This window comes from Crinia signifera, chromosome 6 (genome assembly GCF_055691185.1).
Source record: "Crinia signifera chromosome 6, ASM5569118v1, whole genome shotgun sequence".
Taxonomy (NCBI): Eukaryota; Metazoa; Chordata; class Amphibia; order Anura; family Myobatrachidae; genus Crinia; species Crinia signifera.
The window spans coordinates 127,385,549-127,404,308 of record NC_139222.1 but is presented as its reverse complement, the minus strand read 5'-3'; the positions used below and the strand labels follow the sequence as shown (position 1 = coordinate 127,404,308).

The window sequence follows — 18,760 nt, the reverse complement described above, 5'->3', positions numbered from 1 at the left end:
GCTGCATCAGACAGATTATACTTGATAGGACACAGTGGGGTATCTTCAGGTACAACCGGTAAACAACGCATTTAATCATATGCTAATGCAACAAGAGGTCAAACTAAATCTCAAATCTGTGCGACTGAAAGTGAAAGCTTTTCCATCCACTGTTTGCAGATTAAACTGCCATGATTAGTACTGGCACTGGCTCCAGACGCATTCTTGGTGCAAGGATCTTTTACCCGTACACAAGACTCTTGCAGAGATGTGAATACATGCCCACTTTGATAAAAAATAATTGCCAAGTGTGTCTTGAAAGCGGCAGCGGCATTCCAGAAATGCCTATTTCACGCTGATTTCTGTTCACTCAAAATGCAGCACACACATGCTCCTACTTGTACTTGTGACTTAATTTATGCCATGCGGCATGTGCCTACACTAAGGGTTATTCTGGTTCACTCGCAAAGGCAAATTCCTTCTCAAATGGACAAAACCATGGCCTTTATTCAGATCTGATCGCAGTAAAAATTTGTTCGGAAAATGGGCAAAACCATGTACACTTCAGGTGGGGCAGAGAGTGTTAGATTTGGGTGAGTTATTTTGCTTCTGTGCAGGGTAAATACTGGCTGCTTTATTTTTACTCTGCAATTTAGATTTCAGTTTGAACACACCCCACCGAAATCTAACTCTGCACAAGTTACATCTGCCCCACCTGCAGTCCACATGATTTTGTCCATTTGAGAAGGAATTTGCTTTTGCGAGTGAATCAGAATAAGGGCCACTGGGTTTAGCATTACACACACACCTGCACAGTCTGCTCGAAAATTTCAGATTCACCCATTCAAAGAAAGCACATGGGGGATATTTGTCAAAGCTCGGCGAAAGATAACATACTTTATCTCTCACAATTCTATCTCTGTCCCTGCTTTGAAAAATAGATTTTTGTGATATGCTCAGTCTGGAAATATAATTGGGCAAAAACAGATGTTCTATGTAGTCAGATATTAAAGGGGTTATAAATTTATACAGTACATTATTTCACATGTGATACATAGCATATTACAATTGTGATATTCACGTTAGTCAACTATATTAAACTAATAATTTACTAAATAGTCATATAATCCTTTTCCGCTCAGCCTCATTCTAGTTAAGTAATTGATTATTTTCTTTTCTCACACGTCTATTATAATCTTAAACTGTAAAATAAGTAACTGGGGAGGAGAGTGTTAGAATAGGTGTGATAATGAGCCTGTGACTGCACAAAACTCTTTTATAAAATGACACTGGCAGAAAGTTGATCATCAGCTACAGACTAAAGGAGCGCAGTCCCGTGAGTACAGCCGGGGGGGGGGGGGGGGGGGGTCGTGTGCCATTGTATATGGCTGCAAGGTGTTCTGGTGAGGCCATCTTTTACTTTGTGCAATTATATATACCAAGAGTAAAGTAAAAGCTTTGAAAGCTAGTCTTCTACATTCTGTGTTTGTGCATGTGTGAGAAAGAGATGTAGTTTCACTCTCTGCCAACAGATGGCAGTGTTTCGAAGACTCACGGACACTAGTCGTATATACAGATAATGTTGAAATGTCTCTTTGCACAGAGTTCTCATTAGTTCCGTTGTGGAACTCTGTGTCCGAACATGTGCTGCAGCCGTGTGCATTTGGAGATTTGTCAGCCATACTTTTTCTTTTGATGGCTGTGGTATTTGGTTATGAGGTTGCTAGATCACACTTAGGAAGCTTTCAGCGGAAGCATACCCATTCACTACACACATTATTCTGCAGAGGAAGCACCAGCTGAAACTGAAATATGACTGTTTTCTGTCATTTCAAGGCCTATACCAGGTCTCTTCTGAGAAATATTGGCCACACTGGTCTATTTACTAATGGGAGAAACATTTCTCCAGTGCAAATGGATAATGTTGCTGAAGATAGGACGTCTCTCTATGTATTAAAGCCCCTGGCTGATCATAACTATTGTTCCATATTGGTGACGGCTTTTGCCAGGTCTCTATGTCTAAGGAAGTCTATTTAACAAAGACACTTGTGCTTCTGTTTCTACGGCTCAGTAAGGAAAATAATATAATTATAATAAAACATTTGTTCTAATATAAATATACATTTTTATGTACTTTTTTTTGTGTCTCCAGCACATATGTGAACTGGAAAATCTCCGTAACCCATGCATAAAGGCTACTGGGACTCAAGGGCATAACTACCATAGGTGCAAGGGTACAGCTGCTATGGGGCCCAGAGCTGAAGGGGGACCATCTTTACTGTCTAAAGGTGCCCACAGACGCATCAATCCCGGCGTGCGTTTTGTGCTTAACTAGCACACATAGCATCACATCGTATGCCTTGTGCATGCGATGCTATGCGATAAAAAGCTAGTACAAAAAGTATGTGCAGCACATACTTTTTGTACTGTGCGATGAGGTGCCGCGGGAGCGCGCACCCCATCGCATAGCATCGCACCGCCGGGATTGGTGCGTGTGTGGGCACCATTAGTAATATGTTTTACATACATTTATCACCATCAGTTGCTAAATAGGGGGCCTTACAAACTTTTGCTATGGGGCCGACGAATATATAGTTACGCCCCTGCTGGGACTGGCTGGCAAGGCAGCAAGAGAACTTTAATTGGGGGAGCTGAATGTTCCCAATATTATGTGCAAATTGGGTGAAGCATAGATGGTATAATAGTTGGCATTAGTACCTCTTAGTACTGAGGTCTTGTATTGAATTTCCACCAGAGTGTGTATCTTCTCCCCATGTTGTCTGTAGGTTTGCTCCAGGTTATCTGGTGTCCTCCAACACTCCATATAGATTGTACACTTCACTGGGGCAGGGACTGATGTGAGTGGGCAAATATAATCTGTAAAGCGCTGCGGCTTGTGTGCGCTATATTAAATTGATGAGATAAACGTAAGAGTATCTTTGTTAATACCCATTCTTTGCCAGTCTTTTTCAGTTTTTAGTTAAGATATAGATACCAAATATACAACAAATCAAAGAATAAAGTCTGTGCATAAGAACATATTAATATAACTGTTAACATAATGACTAATGATTGCAGAATAAGTTGTATTTAATCCCAACAGACTTTTATTAAGTTAAATGCTCTGTTTTAATTAAACCCGCAATCAGATTTTGGAATATAACTACATCTATATTACTGCCCACAATGGAACCAATCTCTTACAATAGTTAATAAGAAAAAGTTAAAAAATGTGTTAAGCACTGTAAGCGCTTGCGGCAGACGCATCTGATACTGGGGCAATGTTTAAGATATAAGTGAAATTAAGAGCACTCACTGGATAGAATTTGAAAAAGGAGAAACCTCTCTTTAGTTTAGCAGCTAAAATATAAAACTTTTGAGATTTGTTGTTAGCTTAACTATATGCTAAATAGAAAAATGTGATCTATATTATATAGGGTTTTTTTGTACTTTAAATCAAAAGCACTAGCATTACTAGAGAAAACAGGGAGCCTACATGGTACAATCGCTAAAATGTAGAACGCTCATTATAACATTTTGAATCACGTTTGCATGGGAGACAAAATGCATAGAAGCACATTCAAGACTATCAGATACTCAGTATATGTGTGTGTGTGTGTGTGTGTGTGTGTGTGTGTGTGTATATATATATATATATATATATATATATATATAATGGGGAGAGGTGATGGCGGCACTCGTAAATAAAAACACAAGCAGTCCGGTTTTAGTACCGACGTTTCAAAGCCGGGTGGCTTTTTTATCAAGGTGCTTAGAGAACCTGTTCTCTAAGCACCTTGATAAAAAAGCCACCCGGCTTTGAAACATCGGTACTAAAACCGGACTGCTTGTGTTTTTATTTACGAGTGCCGCCGTCACCTCTCCCCATTGCATGTAAGAGCAGCACTGCTCTGATCGTAGGCGGGCACCGGCTTATTATCTTGCTCCACCGAATTTGGAGTGCCATCCCAGGACCTGTATATATGTATATATATATATATATATATATATATATATATATATATATTCATTTAATTTCTTACTGATGATGTATATACATTTTTAACAAATAACACATTTACTACAATTGCATTCTGCAGTCATGCGGACCTTCTTTGTATTCCCATTTATGCTGAGAAATATTTGAGGTCTTCATTTAAAATAATTTCCCTACATTAAAAATAATTTTTACTACATAGAATTACATTAAGATGAGACACATTTTTTTATTTACACATATATATAATTTATATGTACTAGCAAAAGTACCCGGCATTTAAATCATTAAATTATCAATGTATTAGATGTAACTACAACATTTTAAAAATGATTAGCAGATATTCTAACACATTCACGAGGTGGCTGCCCAGTGTGTTTTTCTTTTACATTGCGAGATGGGTTTAAAATTTTGCTTCTGTTATCAAAGCTGCTATTCCAAGGCTACTGGGTACACAATATTTTTTTCTTCCCACCTCCCATTTCTGTCAGTTATTACAGTCCATTAAAGGTTTTTATCCAAATCCATCCAGTGAAGGCCCAGAACAGGATTCTTGTTTCAAAGTTCTGTATGGCATACACCAATACAAGGTATGACCGGGAACCTAAATCCCAGCCAGGATACTACACCTCGTGTTGGTTTCTTCTCAATCAATGCATAACATAACAAACCATCCGAATGCATAACCAGACAGACAAATATAAAAATCACTGCTCTGGAATGCTCAGCAATGTATCATGTTTTGAAATGATGCTTTGACTTAATAAAAAGTTGTTAAAAAAAAAAAATCACTGCTCTGTTTTTTTTTGTTTAGGATAGAAGCTGGGTCACCCATTATGGGTCTGATTTGTAATGTGGTGCAGTTTTTATATACCGGTATTAGCAAATTAATTGCTAAATAGACCAAAAATGCCATAGCTGTGAATATATATTTGCATACAAATTATTTAACTGAAAATATTGCAAAAGTCATAACAATGTGTGTGGCAAAAAATAACCTTTAAAAAGAAAAAATTTAACACTGATGGTTGTGTGTACAGAGAAGAGATCTAAACAACCTGCACATTCTGGGTTGTAGAACACAAATATCCCGGACACAATTCTTGATAAATGGTTTATTGATAAATGTCCATGTAGTTCTAATTTCTATGAAAACAAGTAATTCAATTATAGATTGTACTTGATGGACTAACCTCATCAACTATGTTACTATGTAAGCTCAGAAAGAGGAAATACTGTATTACATTGTAAATACTGTATTGCAACCCACAACACCATAAATAAATTACAAACTGTCAAATAAAATGCCCTTTAATCCCGCATTCCTCTTTAAAGGCCAGCATCTCTTTTGGGAGCCAGACATTAGCAGGTATATTTACTAAAAGTCGGTTTGCTCGATTGCGATCCATTTCAGGGCCTGATTCAGCAGGGATTCCAAAACCAAACTCTTTAATGTGCAAAACCATGTGCACAGCAGGTGGGGCAAATGTAACGCGCAGAGAGTGTAAAGGCCCCCATGCACTATGGGACTTTGGCCCGATTTTGGTGGATCGGGCCGAGAAACGGATTAAATCGGGCCAAATAGAAAATGGTACTTGTTTCCTAGCACGGCGCGCACAATTTTTATCTTACTGCATCTTATACATCACATCGAATACAATATACTGGCATTCGATGCGATGCGATTTTTAATTGTACAAGCACCCAGATGGGTGCTTACAATGTTAAATGCATCCCCATTGTCAACACCACCCCCACTATCAACGCAAACCCGAAACGTGTCGAGCGTATTGAGCCCGCGAGGGGCGGCGGTACTCATCCTCCGACCTTTTCATAACCCCGCTATTCAAGTAGGCGTGGAGTTGATCTTAGATAGTGTGGCGAGCCACCGAGCCCGAAGCGTGGAGAGCACCGCGAGGGGACGCGGATGACTTAACATGTATTCCGCGTCCCCCGCGGGTCACGCTGCGCTCGCCATGCTTCAGGCTCGCTGCGCTCGCCTCACTTTCTAAAATCAACTCCACGCCGACGTGGATAGTGGGGGTATCGAAAACGTCAGAGGACGCGTAACGCCACTCTCGCGGGCACGCTGCGCTCGCCACGCTTTGGGTTGGCGGTGATAGTGGGGGTGGCGTGGACAATTGGGGTGCATTTTATATTGTAAGCACCCATCAGGGTTGTACAATTAAAAATCGTATCGCATGCCATTTGCTGCCATGCGATGCTGTGCGATATTTAATTGTACAATCCGGGTCATTTACCCTATTATCGCATCGTAGCTCTCTGTAGCTCTCCAGACTTGCAATTTACCACATTTAAAAAAAAATACCACATCAAGTGCCAAATCTAGTGAGCTCAGTGGAAGATGGCTAAATGTATGAGGGCCTTTAAACTGGGTACACACCTATAGATTCTCTGATGCAGCAGTGTTTATAATATACCATGTGCTTGTCCCACACTATCTTGTACTGTAAATTGTTGCCTTGCTGATTTGTTTATGTGCTTTGTTAGATGATGAGGAACCCTCCATATATAAAAAAGATAATAATGATGTTGGATTTAGACAAGCTGGCAAGAACACCTTTAAAAATAGCTTGGCTTGCTCTGAGCTAGCAGGTTTTTCCTGGCATTTATGTAAATGTGCCTAGTTCTAGTCACACTGGTTAGACTCAGAGCATGTGGGCAAGGACATGCTCTAGCTGATGGCTGTAGAATACAATGACCAGCTATGGGCACTATACTAGTCATAAACCAAGTATTAATTATGGCACTTTATTCACTTTAGAAAGCTTGAACATCATACATATAAACATTTCATTAGGGGGAAATTTACTAAGATGGGAGTTCTAATTCAGATGGGATGTTGCTATGGGCAACCAATCAGCATCTATTTATTAACAGTTTCTTATATAGTGCAGCAGATTCCGTTGTGCTTTACAACTGTAAACAGAGATACAAAAAACTGGGTAACAACAGACAGACTTGGAGGTAAGGCGGCCCTGCTGCAAGCTTAGGGTGCCAACACACTAGAACGATTTTTTGGCTGATTGTCCGATTTTCGATTAATCGGCCGATATATCGTATGATATTTACCGATAATCGGTCGAAAATCGGCCGATATCGGTCCGATCCGCGCTCCCGTGGATCTTTAGCTGAATCTTCTGATCTTACGTGCTGCACAAAAGATCAGAAGATTTAACAAAAGATCCATAGGAATGCACACGGGATCTTAAGAGAAATCTTTGGTCCAGGGCCCACATCTTAAGATCGCAGATCTTTCTACTGTGTGGGCACCTTTACAATCTATAGGGACAAGCATCTACTTTATATTTATTTCTACAAGATGATAGATAGTATCTGATTGTTTGGCTATAGCAACATCCCATCTGAAATAGAACTCACATAAATGTCCCCCTTAGGATGCAGCTATAATACACATCATAAAAATGCACAAAATAAGCTAGTGAAGTTTAATAATAATAATAATAATAATAATGTGTCCTGTCTATAAATTGCCGTGATTAGCAGCTTTTGTCTTTTTAAAGTATGTTTCTAGAAACAGATTTTACAGCAACCTAGCCCTGCCTAAACACAAGAGATGTTTTATTTGACAATTTCATTCTCATTTTTGTTCGCATTTATCCACATCTTAATGAATGTCATTATTTCTGTGATGACGAGCATTAAACAATTATTGTTATCACAGAAAAAGATCTACATGCTACACAGAGATAGCTATCTAGACCACACAGCCCTGAGCGTACACAGGCGAATGGTATCTTTACCACATATAGCCGCTATGTCACTGGCCACTGTATATGTAAACAGCTCATGCAAACCAAAAGATTCCAGTATAATTACCAGTCACTGACACACAATCAGGCTGTGATAAAGAGATATACCATTGTTGCAGAAGTAAAAGTCCTATTGGGGCTCTGTTCAGCAGTGCAGACGCTGTAACTCCCTAACCAGATACACTAGACTATTTGCTTCACTGCCGATATCCTTAAAGATATGGCCGTGCTCCCGGATGAACAATCTTATATTGTTCGGTGATAATATAGTCCACAACTAGCTGCATGTTCAGACGTCAGTAGATATTGTTAACGATATTGAGCGCACAAACCTGACGATATGAATGATAGTGTGTGTGGGGCTTAAAGGTGTGGGTACACACTTTTACGATCACTCTGCTGCTTGGGATAATGCTTCCAATATCACAGCAGTGTTTTCCCAGCTTGACCTGTGAGCCCCTATGGGATCGGCAAGTTGTGCCGACATATTAAACAGCACATAACAGCTCCCGACCGTTGCAGGAGCTTTTTAAGCCATTTATCAGATCATGCCTCTGCAACGGTACTACATACACACCTGTACAATTGTTGGCCTGTTATAGAGTAATCGGGACATGGGTTTTATTGGGGGTACCCAGCTTAAGGGAATTTGATTTTAAATTGACCAGTTTGTTTTGTTTTTTTATGGTAGAAAACTAGTGACTTAAATGGACATCGAAACAAATGCTTCAGTAATTTGCACTATCTACTACTAGATTTCCACTATATAGTCTTGGCTGCCAAGACTATTTTTGCTATTCGATTGACACTACAGGGGAGCCCACATTGGGATCGAATCTGCATCGAATGCTGCTAAAAGCATTCAATGTGCATTCGATGTGCATTAGATTTCGATTCGATTTTGCTTCTATAAGCAAAATCAAATAGAAAAATAGTGCCTATCTCAGCCTGTATATGCTCGATCACACTGAGAAACCAGGGTGGGCTTATATTTACATTTTCACTTTATATATTAGTCGGAAATGATTTATCACATCTGCGTTAAAAATACATATAGGGGTAAATAGAACCTGTAGTGTTACAACATCTAGTCTGTTAGACAAAGCCCGACAGGACTTGCAATTCTCCGTCAGATTGTAAACCGTACAGAAACCTCAGGCAAAAGCTAAAGAGAAATTTAGTACATCCAAAGCTATCATTAAAATGATGGAAATATTGAGGGAATAAAATTGCCTCAGTCCATGTGAATTGATAAGTTTGTATATTTAGCAAATGCCAATTTAGTTTTTTATGAAATATGCATGAAATGGGAATTGCAGCTCACAAATGATTGGAAAACATAATTTGCCTATACTACTATCTGGGAAAGTACAGTTAATAAAAAGCACTCTAGTTTATCGGTATGAACCAGATTTCCTATTTACCAGATTTACCCATATGCCCAAAACAGGTATATGAATAAAAGTTTATAATTTTTTATAGCTTGTTCACATGATTGTCATCTGATATATTAACATTGTGGGCGGGATTCTCTAATAACCCCCGCAGCACATCGTCAGCACTCATATGCAGTAACATATGGGATTATTAACGCAAATGCGATAGCCGGCGATGTGCTGCGGGTCCCTCCTCCCTCCCTGAACCCTCAGCCGGCTGTGAGAGGGCTCCTCTTCCTCCTCCCTGCACTCAGAAGCGGTGCAGGCAGGAGGAGATCACTGGTCCGGGCAGCACAGCAGGAGGCTGCCCGGACAATGGTAAGGGGGATGCGGCGTGGGGCGGCGGGGGACGCAAAGGGAAGCCCATAGGCTTCCATGGGGTTACGCCATCTAGAACTGGCGTAACCCCCCGCAGCGAAGCCCCGGTGGTGGGACTTTGCTGCATATGAAAATGCGGTAAAAACCCAGAAAATGGGTGTTTTACGGCATTTTGTGTTTGGTGAATCTCACCCTATATAGCATACCTCTCGCAATTTTAGATCCTGGCTACATACACATTAGGCTGCTCTGTACTTCACCTCCAAATACTCATTCATTGCCATGCACACCAGCGTCAGGTTCATGTGGCACCTGCTTACTGCATGGGACTCGCTGCCCTTGCCCAACTCTTTGGGACAGTTTGTGGTGTGATAGTTAGCTTGAAACATAATGAGACTAATTTTATTATAAACACAGTACTGTAACTATGGCAACAGCACAGGTTGCCAACCAAAGAAAAGGCACAAAGACAGGCTGATCGGGGCCTGAGCAGATGTCACACAGCCTCGCTGAAAACTCCTGGGCACACCTGCTTCGTTTTTCTGACACTCCCAGAAAACAGTCGGTTATCACCCCCAAACAGCGTCTTTCTGTCGATCTAAGTGGAAAGGGATTGTGAAAAACAAATCACTGATTTTTGTCCCTGTTTGGCGTTGCGCATGTGCGCTAAGATGCTAACACATGCACAGACGTTTGATAATCAATCGGTTTGCGAATTCGCACAACAGCGATCAGGTCTGAATAACCCCAATTGTGACAAAGAACATTGCTATTTAATGCGAGTGATAACCGAACTCCTTTTTATTAAAATCAATATCATGTATTTAATTTAGTATAAAACCGCGGGCTAGTTGTGCACTGTAACCACACAGGCACACTTTTCAGTGTAACCCACAGATGGCAGATATAAATAACCCCACTTGTAGGAAGGGCTGCTCTGGTCACGCCCGGAGAGCAGGATGTGCCCTGTTATTTATGTACATGCGAGCCGAGCTTTATTTCTTGCTACTATTACCAGCTTCTACTGAAAAAGTTTCTTGTCCACTTTGTAATGTTAAAGGAAATGGCTTTTTATTTTGTACATTATGTTACGTTGAGCTAGTAAATAGGCAATGTATTATAAATACATAAAAAATACATACAATAATATAATAATCAGCATATTGGCCACAGAGTGTGCGATTAGCACTTTTTCAGCCAAAGAAGACACCCAGCAGCAGAGTCTCGCTGGTCTGCTGAGCCGAGGTGGCTATTTGACATTGCACAGTAGCCTCTCTGGGAAACTCTCCAAATTTGTTGTCAAACTTAATACAAAAGTGAATTCAATGTTCACCATAGAAACCACACACATACTCCTCACTGTTTTTTCCACTTAGCTGGCCATTACAAGCAATTATACCTCCAATTAGAAACTAATTAAAGGGCAACAAGTAGGTTTGAGATGATTCTTCAGCGCTCTCTGAAAAAGAAAAAAAAAAACAGAGACTGGCACTGGCAGGACCAGAGATGTTAATGCATCTACCTTAGTTTTTTTTTACAGACCGCTTCTCTTTTTTCAAGGCTGTATTGTTGAGGAATCGCAGGTACTGGTAGAGGGATATTCTCCAGATAACCTTAGGTAAACTGTTAAGCAGTTCACACCTGTGCATGAATAATATTGGTACTTTAGAATGTTCAAGGCTTCAGGTAGGTTTTACTGTAGTAGCAGATGTTTAATGTAATGCACAGCAGCGCCCATAGGAAGCATCCGGTATCTCACTAGCAACTGTAATGCTGGCCACACATCAGACCAACTTTCCTCCAACCATCAACTAGTTGGTTGGATGGAATAAAAACCTGGTACTGGATAGGAGCAAATGGAATTAAGTCATTTGTTTCACAAATCAGAAAATGGACAACATCTGTCACTCATACAATGTACTGTAGTTGGACCTATTTGATTTAAACAATATCACTGAATGTTTTTGTCCATTCTCCTGAGTTTGTGAGCAAACTGCTTATTGGCATTTGCCCCCATACAGTGCCAGATTTTCAGTCCAACCAACCAACTTGTTGGATGGTTGGAGGAAAGTTGGTCTGATGTGTGGCCAGCATAAGATACAAGGGGTAAATGTAATTTTGCTTGGGATTTTGTAAAAGAATATATGCATTTTTAAAGCGCCATTTGTTTTCATGGCAAACCCAGGTAGATTTTGCATTGTAAGCGATTGCTGCTTTAAAAATAAGGTAATTCTTTAAAGAAATTCCAGGGCCTTAGTCAACTCTAATGCTATTACTTTTCCCCAAGTACACTGTGCGGATGACTCCCCAAGCACTGCATATTTCAGGTGTTCCATGTAGCCTGACAGTTTTGCAATGTCCGATTGGAATGAGAAGTGTGACTCGTCGCAGAGGCAGTTTACATCTGTCCATTATTTTGCTGGTCACTCTGTGATGCCACATTGGCAATAATAATTTTTTTACTTTTATAAATCATTTACTGAATTTAAATAAGAGTGAGGAGACCTCCTCATCATGGATTCTAATAATTTAAGGAGAAAACATATTTCCTGCAACTGTAGCAGAAGACAAACAAGTAACATACAATTTATATGTCCCGATTTCTCCATTACTGTTGACAGCGTGACAATCTACCCTACCTCTCAAGCTCGCTGCCTAGGGGTCACCCTTGACTCTGAACTGTCCTTTTTTTTCCCCACATTCAATCTGTCTCAAAATCATGTTACATGCATCTAAAAAACATATCTAAAATACGACCCTATCTTACACAGGACACTGCAAAAACATTAATCCATGCACTAATTTTATCTCACATTGATATTTGACTTCGTCTCCTCCTTGGTCTTCCCGAGAACAGACTTCCACCACTGCAATCTATTTTAAACACTGCTGCGAGGCTGATCTTCCCAGCCAGACGTTCATCGTCTGCTGATCCACTCTGCCAGTCCCTAGATTGGTTGCCCATATTCTAATGTAGTCAATACTAAATACCTAAAAAAAAAAAGAAAGAGCGCGCACTGTGTTGATCTTTAATTTATTAATATTTTACTCAGTATATATTATATTCAAGAAATACACAATAAAATCATATCAATATAAAAATACATTCATTTAGACAGTAATAAAAATAATCAATACTTAGCATCCAACTATAACCACTTAGAGCCTGTTGGTATAACATTATGCCTTCAGAATAACCTCAATGTTCAATTGATATAGGGAGTTCAAAATACCTCTACTCACATATAAAGCTATTAACCAAACCACAATGACCTATATCTTTTCACTTATCACAAAATATCTCCCAACTCGCTCTCTCCGCTCTGCACAAGATCTGCATCTCTCTTCTGCACGGATCACTAGCTCCCACTTAGTGTTACAGGTCTTTCATAGAGCTGCACCCACCCTATGGAATGCCCTTCCACACACAATAAGACTCTCTTCTAGCCTCCAAACTTTCAAGCCTTCTCTGAAAACTCACCTCATCAGGCAAGCCTATCATATTTAGGTATCACCAACATAACCCTCTGAGGCACTTATGTATTATATAGCTTCCCTTCTGGACTTGCAACTTGACGGGACTGTTATGCTATTACTGGTGCCCAAGGCTTAAAATGGTCATGCAGAGGTGGGGGAACTCATTTCCCTATTCCACCTAATTACCCCCTCTCCCCTCCCCCTATCAGGCAGAGACAGTGCCACTGGTAGGGTTTTTGGCACCCCTTTGTAAACTAGAATGCTTTTCTGTGAGAATTACTGTGCAGAGCCAATGTGGAGGTTAAAATGTTCCACCTCACCATTAGAGGTGGTGGAAATCAGTTCCACCCCGTTCCCCCTCACTTTAACCCCTGTTGGTGCCTGTCCTTGGGTTTCCCTCCTATTTCCCTATAGATTGTAAGCTTGCAGCAGGGACCTTCAACCTCTGTCTGTCTGTTTTACCCAGTTTGTTCTTTCAGTCTACCGTCAAGAGCGACTTGCGGGGGTCGCGCATCACAATCGCTATGGGCTCTACACACACAGCACTGTATGCTTAATATCTAAACAATCTAGAGCAGGCATGTCCAACGTTGGCCCTCCAGATGTTTTGAAACTACACATCCCAGCATGCTTTGCAATAGTTTTAGCATTATCTAATAGCAAACCTGTGGCAAAGCATGCTGGGATGTGTAGTTTCACAACATCTGGAGGGCCAACGTTGGACATGCCTGATCTAGAGAAATTAAGTCAAATCGCTTAAAAAATAACTTATTATCGCTATGTGTATACAGTAGGCCCATTTAGACAGTATTTTAGACTCTTTCTCATGCCTGATTAATGACTTTGAGATACAGTAGTAATCTGTTTGTGGTTTTCTGATACTGTTAATGTGGCCTTGGCCTGACCCTAACCTGCTTGGTATCCGGATTCATGATAGATTGACTCTAGGTCGACAGTCATAAGGTCAACCACTATTGGTTGACAGGGACATGCTCAAAGGTCGACATGAGGGTTTTTTTACAAAATTTTGAGCCGATGTGTGCCGACAGGCGGTATTTCATACCCTACCATCCACTACGACATGGAGGGAGAATATAAGTGTGCTGAGCGCAGTGAGGCACTGAGCCCGAAGCATGGCAAGCATAGAGATACACTTAGACGGTGTGCATGCTGACCTATGTCGACATAGACACCAAAAAACATGAAGAACTCATGTCAACCTTTTGACTGTCGTCCTTTTCACCCTGTCGACCATATGACTCTAGACCAGGACATTGTAGATCTAATATACCATAACCAACCTGCCCAATGTACTTGCATTTGGCAGCCAGGATCCCAGCGCCAGCCTCCTAGTCATCCTGTTCTATGCATCCCATGGTGGGGTATACTTTGGGAATGTGTGTGGAGATCAGTGATTGAAGGGGGTGATATTACATTGTAGAAGATATACTTCTGGAGCAGCCCAGTATAAGTTGTGAAGAAACTTTGTGGTAGTTTATGGGGGATATTTCCTTAAAAGGATGAATGGAAATTTTTTCTTTAACTTGTCGTTACAACTGTTGTTTTTTTGTAATCATATTCTATTAAATATATCAACATTTTTTTCAAAGTTGATGAGTAAAAATGGGCACGACTTTAGTATCTTCACAATAAAATGTCTCATTTAAAGAATCCTGTATCATCCCTGCCACTGTCCTTAAATCTCCTGGAGAGCAAAATTGGAAGAAGGGTGTGACAAAAATCCCTGTGTATCACGCTATTACAGTCATGCCCCTACTGCACTGCAGAGGGCTGTGCCATGACACAACTCACACTTCACCACTTCATGGCCCCTGTACAAGTTGTTTGGTTTTTATTTTGTTAAACTTTGTAATAGCCTAAAGGCTTTATATCCACCGGCATGTTTGTAGCAAAATGCAAATTAATTACAAACAGGTTTGATATGTCCTACTGTATTGAACCTTGCTCTAAGCTTCACATGCGGTAAATGCACACAAAAAACAACCACAATGAAACACAAAGAAAAGCCAGTGAATATGGGGACACTAGAAACGATTATTTTATATGTGGTAAAAAAAACAAAAGCATGCATTTAAAAAACCTCAACATTTCCTACTGAATCTGGTCATAAGCATTTTTTGTATGTTACATTAATAGGGTTAATCTGGCCCTGGCTTACACCGAACTGACGGAGGAACTTTACCGTCTCCGTGACCTCACAACCCTCCAAAGTCAAATTCTGAGGTCGCTGCTGGAGGAGCAAACAGGTATCAAACCTTCAGCATGTTACACTTCAGTCTAAAATACTAACCATCATTTGGATGCATACCTTACAAAAGCTGGATCCTACACCTTAGGGGCTTTACTGAGTACATTGCTTCACATTTATAGGAATGCCACTATAACTGTATCCATGGTACTTTAGCAACTTATTTCTTTCTGTGTGAAGCTTCTACCTTACACCACATATTCCATACGCCCAATGTTTCAGTAGGATTATACAGTACAATCTCTAATTGCCGACTGTATTACCTTATTCATCTCACCTGTATAACTACACTTGTCACTGTGTTTTAGTGTTGTTATAAGTTTACATTTTATAGGACAAAGTTGAATTGTATATTTCTTCGGCCCATAATAGATTTTAGTGTCGTTTTGCTTTGATGACTTTGCTTGAGATTGAGTGGGTTAAGTTGCCCCATACATCAGCAATTAATTGTGACAATTTTCAGATATGGAGATGATTGCCACAATTAATTTTAGATGTGTGGGCTCCCCCTTTTGGCAATCCCAATCAAAATCGCCAATCGATTGCTTAATCAGGTTTTTAAACATGTTTAATAATCTGGTATTATCTGCAGATCTTTTTTATATGTGTGGGCATTCCCAATTCATCTTCTTCATCTATTTACATTATGAACAGCCGAAATGACAATCGATTGGGCAATTTCCAGATATGAAGATGCAATCTTTAGATGGAAAAATCTGCCGATCACTGAAATAAATCTGTAATGTGTGAGCAAAGTCAGATAGATTGTAAAATCCATTTATCTGGCCAAAAAATCCCTGTATCTGGAAATCCATAAATTGTGATTGCTGATGTATGGGGCCCATTATTCATGTTTATTCAGTCCTCCATGCATTCGCACGGAGGACCGATGTTGTGCGTCTCGCAGGCGCGTTTCTGCGCATGTGCAGACTTAGGGTGCGTGCGGGGGGTGGAAGAGGGCAGGGGGCGCCGTGCAGCCCCATTACCATATGGTGACGCCCAGCATTTCATGGGCATTCCCATGAGAATGCTGGGTGTTCTCAGGGTAATGAGGCGGTGATGCGGGTGCGGGGGGCTGGATGCTGACATCATCGGCTGTCAGCTGCCCGCCCATATCCGTCCCAGCGTACACGCATATGGAAGTGACTTTCACGTCACTTTTATATGCGTGTAGCTTTCACATCTTTCGATGGTCGGCGACCATTGAAAGATGTGGGAGGTTACCAGCAGCATGTAAATGGATGATTATGCTAAACATCCATTTGCAGCCTGTGCGGGCAACCCGTGCTGCGAGGGGGGGGGGTTATCATTCGCAGGGTGTGGTTTGGGGGAATCTTGGCAAAACATTCAGTGGGTTATTCAGGTTGAATCGCAAGGCTGCGACTTCGCAGCCTTGTGATTCAACCAGAATAACCCACTGAATGTTTTGCCAAGATATAAAATACATTACACCAATTTTTTGCCGGCTGATATAGGTGACCCGTCTGCTGCACCTGGCAGTATGCAGTCTAGCTGTGCATGTGTATCAAGTATCATGTTGACTAACTGTCATAACCTGTATAACCTATCCTTATCAAAAGAAGGGTCATTGACACGTTCAATTCACTCACACTACATGATAAATAACTGGCATGTAAGGAAATCTGTATTTCATTTTTTTACACATCTTGTGTAGGTTAACATGTTTTGGTGTTTTTTGTTTTTTTGTCTAATGCATACAATCTTGCATTAGGCACTTTTTTTACTAAGATGGGAGTTCTGGGCAACCAATCAGAATCTACTTCTTTTTTGATTGTCACCTTCTAGAAGATAATAGAATCCAATTGGTTGCCCATAGCAACATCCAATCTTCAATAGAACTCCCATCTTCGTAAAGAAACCCTTTTGTCTGAACATAGGAGCATGACAAATTTTGTTTTAAAATCAAATTGCACCCTGCCCCTGAACAAGAAACCTAGGCGTCCATGACAATATGCCCATCCACTCCCTGTTCATTTGGTTAGTAATCTTGAAGATCTGCAATTCCATCACATGATATATATATACATGAAGCAGTGAGGACAAGTGGAAACATTTCTAATAGCAACCACACTATAAGATTATAGGTGGAAGCTGTTAAAGGCAACATCTCCAATTGCCCATGTCTTCCCTCTTTACATTATTTGGTACATATACCACTGTGCTTTATACAAGAAATGCTCATGCCGAAGACCACTAGTTCACCAAATATTCTACTGAACTGTATGTCCTTGTCACTTGTAAAGTGAAGGCCAGTTTGCATGGTAAAGCTGCATTGCATGTGGGGAAAATTATATATTTGACTGCACTTTGGACCTTATTCTAGTTCACTCTTTCTGACAAAATCCTTCTTGGATGGACAAAACCATGTGCACTGCAGGGGGGCAGATGTAACATGTGCAGAGAGAATTAGATTTGGGTGAGTTATTTTGTTTCTGTGCAGGGTAAATACTGACTGCTTTATTTTTACACTGCAATATAGATCTCACTTTGAAGTAAAACCCCACCCAAATCTAACTCTCTCTGCACAAGTAACATCTGCCCCACCTGCAGTGCACATGGTTTTGCCCATCTAAGAAGGAATTTGTCAGAAAGAGTGAACCAAAATAACCCCCTTTGTTTGCAGATATGTATAAACAAGGGGATAACAAAGCACAAACAATGGTTTTGCAGAAAATACTAGTTTTGTTTTTTTATAGGATTTCTGTAAATTTCCAACAAGTCCACCTAGATAGATCATGTCAGTATGTTGTATAGTAGTATTTGGTGGGTATATAAGAATTATACTTCAATTTTCTAAATATTTTTTCTCTTTTCCAGGACAGAGACATTCTCCTCCACCTCGTCATTCCCCCTGCCCACTCCGACACTCTCCTTCTTCTCTTCGCCATTCTCCATCCTCACAGCGCCGATCCCCGGTCATACAGTGTCCATCTCCCATTTTACAGAGAAGATCGCCTGTCCCACAGTCTCCAGTACACCAGCGCCGCTCCCCAGTTCCACCATCCTCTCCCTCTCGTAGATCTCCAGCACCATCACCGTGCCCATCCCCTGCAAACAATGAGATTTCATATTCTAAGCCTTCAGCTCACCAGGCCAAAGCATCTTTCCAGGCCCGCCGAAGCTATTCTGAGATCAGTGAGCCTGCTCTGTATCCACGGTCACCCCGTTCCTTATGGATACCAGCAGGAACGTCAACCTTGCCCAAGCAACGGTCTTACAATGATGGATATGCCGGAAGCCCACCTAATGTGCCCTGCTTCCAGGAACCTTCACAGCAATCTTCTGATGAGGAGGAATGGAGTCCTCCATCTCCACCCAGTCCAGAGCCTGGAGCAGTACGCTGTGCTTCCTTTTGTGCAGGGTTCCCAATTCCTGATGTGGCAAGCAGAAGAATGTCATCATACTCCCGTACAGAACATGCACAGTCCTGGCCTTCCATCAATGTAAGAATTTGGGAGGGGATAAATGC

General features: G+C 40.9%; 1 protein-coding gene across 1 annotated transcript in view; it reads left to right on the top strand.

The window, feature by feature from the left end:
- TBKBP1 (TBK1 binding protein 1) overlaps window positions 1-18,760 on the top strand; it is a 96,623-nt gene that overhangs the window by 68,812 nt on the left and 9,051 nt on the right. Inside the window, exons 7-8 of the mRNA XM_083147111.1 lie at window positions 15,159-15,268; window positions 18,109-18,734. Of these exons, the coding sequence (XP_083003237.1) occupies window positions 15,159-15,268; window positions 18,109-18,734 (736 nt within the window). The remainder of the gene's footprint in view (window positions 1-15,158; window positions 15,269-18,108; window positions 18,735-18,760) is intronic.